We start from the raw sequence: 10362 nt of genomic DNA on the forward strand, positions 1-10362 counted from the left end.
ATACATAACAATTAAAAAGTCAACCAAAACATTTAATAGAAATAGTTTAATTATTTAATTATTAGACTTGAAATCACTTACAAGTGGTAAAAAATCATTCATGGAAGTAATTATTGATACATGTCTCTCAGTGCTTTTCCAAATCATATATCATTCCCACAACAACTAATACCCAAATTATGGTAACTTATATATATATATATATATATATATATATATATATATATATATATATATATATATATATATATATATATATATATATATATCCCATCACATTAATAAAGAGATTGTTTATTTTATATTAGATTAAGTTAGTTTTATATATACATATCCCAATAATAAACAATAATAAAATGAAAAAGCAGAGAGTTTAATAGAAATGATTTTATTGTTAAACCTTAAAATTTTTACAAGGATACCATGGGAAAACCATGAGTTAATAATGTCATGGGTTGTATGTCCCAAAACAACGAATGTTTATATTACATGATATTATTATTTTTTAATTTTATTTTACTTTTGTTTTTAGTTATGTAATTTGATCCAATTAAAATGTTTTAGTTAATAATTAAAATTATTAAAATTTTTATTTTATTTTATTTATTTTTATTTTTATTTTTATCTAATTTGACATAGTTGAAATGTTTAGATAACATAACATAACATGTATAAATATGTGTGTATTTTGGAATAGAATTTTGTCCAGAAATTAATAGAAATTCACTACTGCTGATGTATTGGAATTGAATACAAGAGATTACAAACTTCTTCTACTATTATGTGGAATGGAAATCACAATTTAGAAACACATGCAATAGAATGCAACCATCAAAACCACAATAACACAATGATTTATAGGGAAACTTAACTAGAAAAACCGCTCCGATGCTTTGCATTAATTCAAATGAAAAGAGAAACAATGACAATGTCTTGCTTCAACTCTGAAGCACACCCTGCAGTGCAATCTTGGTCTCCGATGCTTTGCATTAATTCAAATGAAAAGAGAAAGAATTACAATGTCTTGCTTCAACTCTGAAGCACACCCTGTAGTGCAATCTTGGTCTCCTGCCTCCTAACCTGCTATGGCCAACACTTAGCCAATTCAAGCCTCATCTAACCTCTTATTTCCTTGCACAATCCTAGAGGGATTAAGCTCCTAAAAAATAGGGAAATTCCCTATTTACTTGTGCAAATCCAAGGGGAATGATCACCTGTGCAAAAGCATTGTACACTCAATAATATACACATATAAATTCAAACATGACTTTTCCTCCACCTCAACTAGGCAATTCGAATTACATGCATTACTATGTCTATTTTTAGCTGACTGACTAGTTAACTAAGAGATAAGTGAGTCAACAACAATTCTACTACTCAACTGACCTTCAACAGACTCAACTAATGACTTGAGATCAGTCAACTGAGTTCAACTAACAATATCTCAATTAGATTGCTAACTCTTAGAAATCACTACATGCACAACTTTACTTCAAGCCTATAACTCAAATTTACTGAGTCGACTAGTAAACAAGGCCATGGCACACAAGTTAACTACTATCCAACTCATCTTGCAAATATGGAAAATTGAATTACTCAATTTGACTAAGGCACAAGTCAAAATTGAGCCTTTTTCTTGCTATAATTTCTAATATTTCAAGCATTTATTTCATAATAGGTTTCCAAAATTTTAATTTAAGTATCCATAATTATGGATGGTAGAGATTTCGATGAATGATAGATTCCAAGGTTCCCTCATTCCAACCCATGGTGGATTCAATCCAGGAGCCTATCGATTATGGGCCCATGCATTCTCTAATTTCAGTAACGATGACTCACGATCTTTTGTACAATAATGAGATCCCCAAACCATGCTTTGACTGCACCAAAATATCACAACAACATTTCCCTTGACATCAGAGATCAGGTCAAATTGCATTAGTTGGGGTCAGAGCTTTAAATCCTTTGTGGCGAATCTCGATTAGAGATGGGCCCAACCACCTGACTGGGCCTCACCCCAAGTCAGAGGTCAGGTTAGTCGGGGTCTCCATGTGCACTTGTCATATTGAAACTCGCAAGAAGACTAAAAGGGTCCCTGAGTTAACTCTTCATTCATACCTATGACCAACCTTGGTGAAATATTACTAAGAAGGGACTGCGACCATATGCAAACACAACAACTTTAGTGGCTTCTAAAATGATCATGGACATGAAAAAATTCACAAACATTTAAATGGGCACGCATGTTATACATTAGAAGAAAGAAAATGATTACATATTTGGCCTCTCATGCTTGAGGCCCTTAGACTGACTCAAATTTTTCCTAGCCCTTTCTGGTCTGATACTACATTGAAGATGGCCGCCCTTGACATAGCTTATAAAAACCTAACTTCCTAGGGAGGAATGTTGCCACGATAGCCTTCAAGAGGCTTATAAACATTTACAATTACATTAAAAAATCAAAGGAATTTCATGTCCTCCTCAATGGATTCCATGATGCCCTTCTGGATGTTGCTGGAATTGAATTCGATTGGGGTGGGGTCGATGCTCCTGCGTCAAACTCCCGCACTTGAAAATTTCCATGATCTCTTGATCATGTTTGTTTACTGTTGCATCTCGCCCATCTTCACCATTGGGGTATTAATCTCCACATGTATCTTTGAGTGATTTTCAACTATGCATCCTTCACTGACATGACGTCGTTGACTCTTCTCCTTTGGCTAACACTTTTGGCATCGTGGTTTTCCTCCCCTTGAACCTTTCGAGCTTCCCTTTCTCGCTTGGCAGTTTCTCCTTTCCCCACCTCTTGAGAAATTATCGTGTTCTCTTGTGCCTCCTTCCCGCACTCTAATACCACTTGATTAATGATCAATTCCATGGGTTCCTCATTCCAACCCCTAGTGGCTCCAATCTAGGAGCATGTGGTTTATGGGCCCATGCACTCTTTAATTTCAACAAAAATAACTCACGATCTTTTGTGCAACAATGAGATCCCAAAACCACACTTCAAATATGCCAAAATATCATAGAAACATTTCCCTTGACATCAGAAGTTGGGCAAATTGTGTTAGTTGGGGTTGGATATTTCAATCCTTTGTGGTGGATCTTGACTAGAGATGGAATCGATTGTCCAATTGGGCTCTACCCCAAGTAGGAGGTCGGGCCAGTTGGGGTCTCGATGTGCACTTGTCGTGTTGAAGCTCATGGGTCGACTACAAGGGTCCTTAATTTAACTCTGCTTTCGTGAAATCTTGTTGAGTATAGACTTCGACCACTTGCAAACATAACAACCCCTATTGGTTCTAAAAAGACCATGGACATGATAAAATGCATGAACATTTAAATAGGTGCACATATTATATATTAGAAAAAATAAAATGATTACATATTTCGCCTCTTAGGTCTAAGGTCCTTGGCCTAGCTCAAAATTTTCCTAGCCCTTTCTCGCCTAATATTACATTGAAGATGGTCGCCCATGACACAACTGAAAAAAACCAACAGCCTAGTGAGTAATATTGCCATGATAGCCTTCGAGATGCTTCTAAACATTTACAATTACATAAAAAATGAAAGGAATTTCATGTCCTACTCAATGTATTCCACATTGCCCTTGTGGAAGTTTCTAGGATTGAATTTGGTTGGGGTGGGGGCGATGCTTCTACATTAGATTTAAACTCCACATAATATTTTTAAAAGTAATGATTTCTTTGTTTTTCAATTTAATTAAAGAAATGTCATGTCCACAATGATACTTGTGATTCCAAATTGAAGTGAATGCAAGCTCAAAAAGACCCAAAAGGTAAAAGAGTTAGACATGAGATGCTTAAAACAATGTAGTCTCACTATTACAGGTTTATTTGTGTAATTTGTCTAAGTGCCTTAGAAATTGTTTAGGGCCCTCAATCCATTTATGCATTCAAAATAATATTTTAAATATCAAGAAATCTCAATCTCAATCAAAATTCTATCACCATATTCCAAAAAAAACCAAAAATATATATTAATTAAACTGCTCATTTAATTATAAATATCACGAGATTCCGAAAAAAAGGGCCAAAAGATCTATTAAGTAAACTATTAAAGTATAGTAATCTCCTTTGTTAACTAGAGTAAGAAATTAATTGCATGATGTTTAAAGTGGAACAATCAGTTGCATGTTAAGTCAAGTCATTTTTACATAACTAATATATTTAAAGCTTGTTAATTCTAAACATCTCTAGAATCTCATAGTGTTACTAGATAACTCTAAAAATTTCTCCATGCATTGTAAAATCTATTTAATGGCTAGAAAAGCAAGCTATGCACCCAAGGAAGAAAAAAATTGCTCTGAACTTCATAATTTGTCGAGGGATGGAGGAGATCAGCTTCAAGTTTGAGAAGGATGAATATTTTTAGGGAAGAAAAATACGCATGAATCCTTTCGATTAATAACAAAATGTCAATTGTTTCAAGTTTCAAGGTGTTGGTTTACAAATACTTTTTCAAAAAAAAAAAAAATCGCTAGATAAAAGTGGTTTATTAATTTAGCTATTTAGTTTTCATATTTAAAAAATTGGTGAAAAGTGATTTTGTTATTATAATTGGGTGTTTTAAGTATTTTTTTTCCTTTCCAGAAGTGAAGCAATGAGACTTTTATAAGGGTTTCAAAATCAATGTGAAAGTTTCCAATTTATAGTAAGGAAGAGATATTACAGAAGTCAGTCATGGCTTCCACCAATAATTAGAACTCACAAAGGTTCCATATTGAATAGCACCAACTATCCACTATAGGAAATAAAGATAAATATTTTTTTGAAGAATTTGGACTACTCGAAAGGAGTGGTCAACAAATATGAAGAAATAGATATTTAATAGTAATGGCAAGAGCCCAAAGAGATGCACTAGTATAGAGAAAAAGAAAGGATTCAAGAGCACTATGGAATTTGCAGAATTGAGTTGAAGACTCCATATTTCTTAAGATTTTCATAGCAACTAGTGTCCATCAAGGTTAGGAGATTTTGGAAAAGTTATATCAAGGCATGAGGAACGAGTTTGAAAATCTACAAAAGAAAGATGTTGAATCAGTAGATCAGTTTATTACTCGGGTCATCGAGGTAGTAAATGAGGTTAGTGCTCATGAGGAGAGTGTCAGAGATCAAAAGGTGGTTGAGAAAATTCTTAGAAGCCTACCACCTTCATTTGACATTCATGTGCAACCAATTAATTATGCTTTAATTGTGGAGTGTAATAAATGTCCTTAATACTTTCTATACCTTATTTAATATGGATTCCCATAACTCCTTTTACAGCAACCTCAAATGTTTTGTCATCACCAAGCTTGATTTTGGATTTGAAACTTTCATCCATTGTAGAATGAAAATCCTTATTTCTTGATATGTGTTTAGAACACCTCTAATTTAAATATCATACATCTTTAGTACCATTTTCAACTTTGTCATAAGATACAAATAAATAGTTTGGAGAGGCCTCATCACCCTCTTGAGCATAATTAACACCCTTTTATTATTACATTCTTTGAATCCACAATGCCTTTCAAAGTTCCGATATCTATTACAATGATAACACAAGCTATTTCTTCTATCAAAACGGCCTCTACCTCTACCTCTTGAACCACCTCTTCCTCTACATCCTATTGAATACTTTTGATTTTGACTTCTACCTTGGGTTTGGTTTATTTTGGTGCTAGTGTTGGCATATTCATTCTTTGTAAATTTCAATTTGGAGGAGAAAGCTTTCTTATCACTTTTTCTAAATGAATCTCTCAATCTTTCTTCATGAGACATACGAGATCCAACTATGAAATCAAGCTAAAGGGTAGGCAAATATTTGCTTTCTTCAATGATTATGGCAATGTGGTTCCACCTTAGTGTTAGAGACCTCAACACCTTTTAAATCACAACCTCTTTGTTTACATTTTCTCCAAAAGTAGCCATTTTATTGAATACATCTTTTACACACACACAATAGTCATCACATTTTCAACTTCTTGCATATTTAGATTCTCAAAATCTATTTTTAGTGTCCATAGTTTGATAACTTTGTCTTGATCACTGCCTTGAAAGCTTCTTGTAGAGCGAGCACCCTAAGTTGTCTTTGCACTTGCCATTCTTAGAAATAAGCTCTTATCTAGAACTATATGTATGTGAAATAAATCTTCAACATTCTTATTTTTTACCTCCATCTTAGTGGCTCTATCATTGGTTGTAAAAGTGTTCCAATCGGTTGGCTCCTCATAACCTATTTCTACAATCTCCTATAAATATGTTTTTTTTAAATGTCATCGTCATGATGCACGGTTACTGATAATCACTTCCATTAAATTATAGAATGAGCAAGGGGTTAGAATTGTTGGACTATGTACCTCCTTGTTTTATGTGTGTGATCATATTTGATTGTTAGGATTATTGGTTATTATTAGGTAGAGTTCATCTCTATGTAGAGAGTTTGTTCGTATTTTCTAAGGGTGTAAGATCTAATTGGTTTAAGAGATATATTCGCCAACTAGCTAGCTTCCTAAATTGGTGTGTGGTTGAGATATTCCTTGAGATTATGTGTCCAAGATAGTTTGTTCATCTTGAAACAAGAGTTGTGTATTTATATGTGTAACATTATTTGTTTAAGTTAGAGTGCTCAATACAATTTTGGTTGAAAATGATGTCTACTCTCCAATTTTAACAAAAATTGACATGATTATCCAAAAAAATTAACATGCTCTAATACCAAATAAAGATTCTATATAGTTCTATGTCAAAACCAACTAATTAATCAATTATAATAACATAAAAAAGATAACACCAATGCTAATAAAAGCGAAATCACTTACAACTAAAACATACAAAAAAATAAAATTAGTTCACATATCTACAACATCAAATTTGTTCAACACAAATCATCATAATTGAAAATATACCTCTCAATAAAGAAATTCACATTCTCTTTCAAAATACACAATTCAATAATTTTAAATAAATATTTACAATAATTTATTTTAAAAAACAACTTTTATATCTATACATATATATATATATATATATATATATATATATTATTTACTATTCATTAATGAATTTAAAATAATATAAATAATATCTAAATATTAATTATCATTTAAAACTATTAAAAAGGGAAAATTGCAAAGATGATGAATCTCTTATCAAAATTAAAGATCCCCGTGTAAAGAATTCCATTATCCTTTAGTTCGGCCTCAGGATTACCATGGAGTCGCTCAAAGAATTTTGGTAGGAAAGTTCCATATTTTGTATCAGCATATCGTTAACTTGTTTGACTCTGCTGCCATTGGAAACTAAACCATGCATGTTGTAAACTAACAAGCGTTCATGGGAACTTACAGAGCTTTCGATATTGCATACATTGCAGTCTCTAAGCTTATATTTAACAACAGGCTTAGCATGTGATACAATATTTTTCATGACATGTTAACCACATATTCAGTACTGCACACACCCATTCATTAACCTTATTATTATATATAAAAATAATTCAACAACAGATTTATCTTGTAATGAAATGAGTGAACAACAATAAAATCATATAAATAGTTTGATGAAAAAAATATAATATAATAATAATATCTGTAATAATATATATTATATATGAATAGTAAAAGTAAAAATCTATCTTAAAATTTAAATATCTTGAAAAAATCTTACATATCCCTGGCCTACAAACTCTTGGGAATACTTAACCCTAACCCCATATCATTATCTTACTTGTACCTAACATACCAACGCTTCCCAATATTAAACCCTAACCCCATATCTTCCTTCTACTCTTACAAATAGTAAATCCTAACCCTAAAATTATACTTGTTATGATTATGCCGCATGTTGCTGACTCTCAACTGCAAACAAAGAGGAAGAGACAGTTGGAAATGATTTGGCTGAGTCGTTCGGCAAAATAGAATCTGATGATGTAAAGGAATCAGGTTGAGAAAGCATTTCGACGGCCTAACTCATGGTTGGTCTCACATCCTTGTCTTGCTCGATGCAGAGAAGTGTTGTTTTCAGGATTCTCTTCACCTCTGCCGAATTAAAATCTCTATGGAACCTCGGATCCACCACTTCCTCAATATCTCTCCCTCCCCTCATCATTGCAGAGACCCACTGAACCAGATGTCCTGTTGAACTGGATAACAAGCTTCTTCCGGTCACTATCTCTAACAAAACAATCCCAAAGCTATAAACATCCACCTTGGACGTGATTGGCAGATTCATTGCCCACTCCGGTGCTAAGTAACCCCGTGTGCCTCTAATTGTGGAGAAGGAGAATGAGAGATCTCTATCTACCAGCTTCGCCAACCCAATGTCCGCAACCTTGGGACAAAAATTCATGTCAAGAAGTATGTTTTGGGGCTTGATGTCACAGTGCAGAATCCATTCCAAACATTCTTCGTGAAGGTAGGCTAACCCCTTCGTTGTTCCCATTGCAATCCCAAATCTTTCTTTCCAACCCAAAATTCTGTCGTTGCCAACTTCTTGGCATTCTGGGGTCAGATACTTGTCTAGAGACCCATTTTCAATGTACTCGTAAACTAACAACCTGTAATTTCCTTCGACACAGAAGCCAAACATACGAACTAAGTTCATGTGATGGACTCTCCCAATCGTACTAACTTCCGCCCAGAACTGATCATGACCTTGGGATACTCCTTCCAGTCGCTTCACTGCTACCACCTCACCATCAGTCAGCACGCCTTTGTACACCGACCCAAAGCCTCCTTCTCCCAGTCTTAACTCAAAGTTATCTGTCGCTTTCTTCAATTCTGCAACGCTGAAGTTCTTGAATCCCCCGGGGATGTCTGAGTAGGCTAGATGTTCATAGCCAAGATCTCTATATGTTCTGGACATATACCAAGTATTACACAAAACAGCTCTGCAACACCAAATGCAATAGCAAAATATCTTCATCCATGGAAGGCGAACAGTTTAATGGCAAAGGCTGAGACACACCGGTAATATTAGAAACAGTAGAATCATTGCTGGAAACTTTGATGTACATGTGGCCCATCTGACAGGGAGATTGGTATCCATTGATCAGTAAATACTTAGGAAAACACAATCCGGCACCATCCACGTAGACAAAGCCTTCACAACCGCTATTATTCATGCACAAATGTTTGCACTCTTCCAGCGTAATTTCAACACGTTGGGATAGTTCGAAGGTAGGATAATTTGTATGTGGAAAATACAGAAGCTTTGTTCTGTGCCCATCCAATTCTTGATTCCATTGGCAACCTTGGAACCAATTGGTGGAATCTTTAATGTGAAAACCAGGGGGACATGTACAACTGGGCTTTCGAGTGTATATTCACAGAACGTACATTCCACAGAAGCCATGAACTCTGCATTGATCACGGACCGCCATCCAAACAATGCTCCATGTACCTTTCTCTTCCACCAAACTGTATGGCCTCAGGTTTCCATCAATGTCCAGAGTTAATCTTCTCTTGGGGCCTTCTCCATCAATGTCCAGAGTTAGTGATGTCCAGAGTTAGTGATTGAAAGAGTATGATAGGTAAAAAAAACTATAAAAATGATTTATTGGAAAATTTATTTTATCTTTTTTATTTTTTTTAACAAAATTATATTGTTAAAGAAATGTTTTTTTTTAGTATTTATATAAAGAAGTATTTTGCATAAATAAATTTTTGTTGTTTTTGGTGTAGGTTAGGTATGATTTTATATTACTTTCAATAAAATACAACATTTTTATAATTATTGGGATATCATTCACAAAATTTATGTTATAGCTGAAAACAATTTTTGTTTAAATTATCATTTCATCTTTTAAGACAGATTCATATAATATATGGTACTTAGATTTACTTGAAAATCACTTAATTAACTTAGTAATAGAGTTCTTAACTAGATTAGCTTGCCTACTCAGATACAGGAAATCCAAAACAAACATCTTGACTAATTAGGTTACAAGAGAGTCCACTAGAATTGTTATAAGATCACCTCCCTCTTTATCACTACCAAGGAAGTCCATGTATATAAATTTCTTAGCAAGAATAGATATGTTATTGTCTAGTTCTCTGAGTTACAACATGAAGGCATCTTTACTAAGTAGAATTTCAACTCACGCCATACTTCTAGGGCATTTCCCATGATGGTTTTAATTTTCCAATAGAGAATGATTGGTTGCATATGTTTGATCTACCTCGCGCTAGTGTTTCTCAAATGTCATATCACATGATTAATATTCTCCTCTATCTCTACATCATATTGGAAATGTCATTCCATCGAAGCTTGTTTCCTTCGAAGTCGATTTCCAACCTTATAACACAAGAGGTAATTTCTTGTTATGAAGTAGCAAAGGATTCAACATTCACATGAACCC

General features: G+C 33.9%; 1 protein-coding gene across 1 annotated transcript; it reads right to left on the reverse strand.

The window, feature by feature from the left end:
* Positions 1-7967: 7967 nt before the first annotated feature.
* LOC149223609 (G-type lectin S-receptor-like serine/threonine-protein kinase At2g19130) lies at positions 7968-8867 on the reverse strand. Its single transcript, XM_089387946.1, has one exon. It carries the CDS (start codon positions 8865-8867, stop codon positions 7968-7970), a length of 900 nt encoding a protein of 299 aa, XP_089244072.1.
* Positions 8868-10362: the final 1495 nt, after the last annotated feature.

This window comes from Pinus tabuliformis, chromosome Q (genome assembly GCF_031772625.1).
Source record: "Pinus tabuliformis cultivar Carrire ecotype Pingquan chromosome Q, CPIR1, whole genome shotgun sequence".
NCBI classification, from domain to species: Eukaryota; Viridiplantae; Streptophyta; class Pinopsida; order Pinales; family Pinaceae; genus Pinus; species Pinus tabuliformis.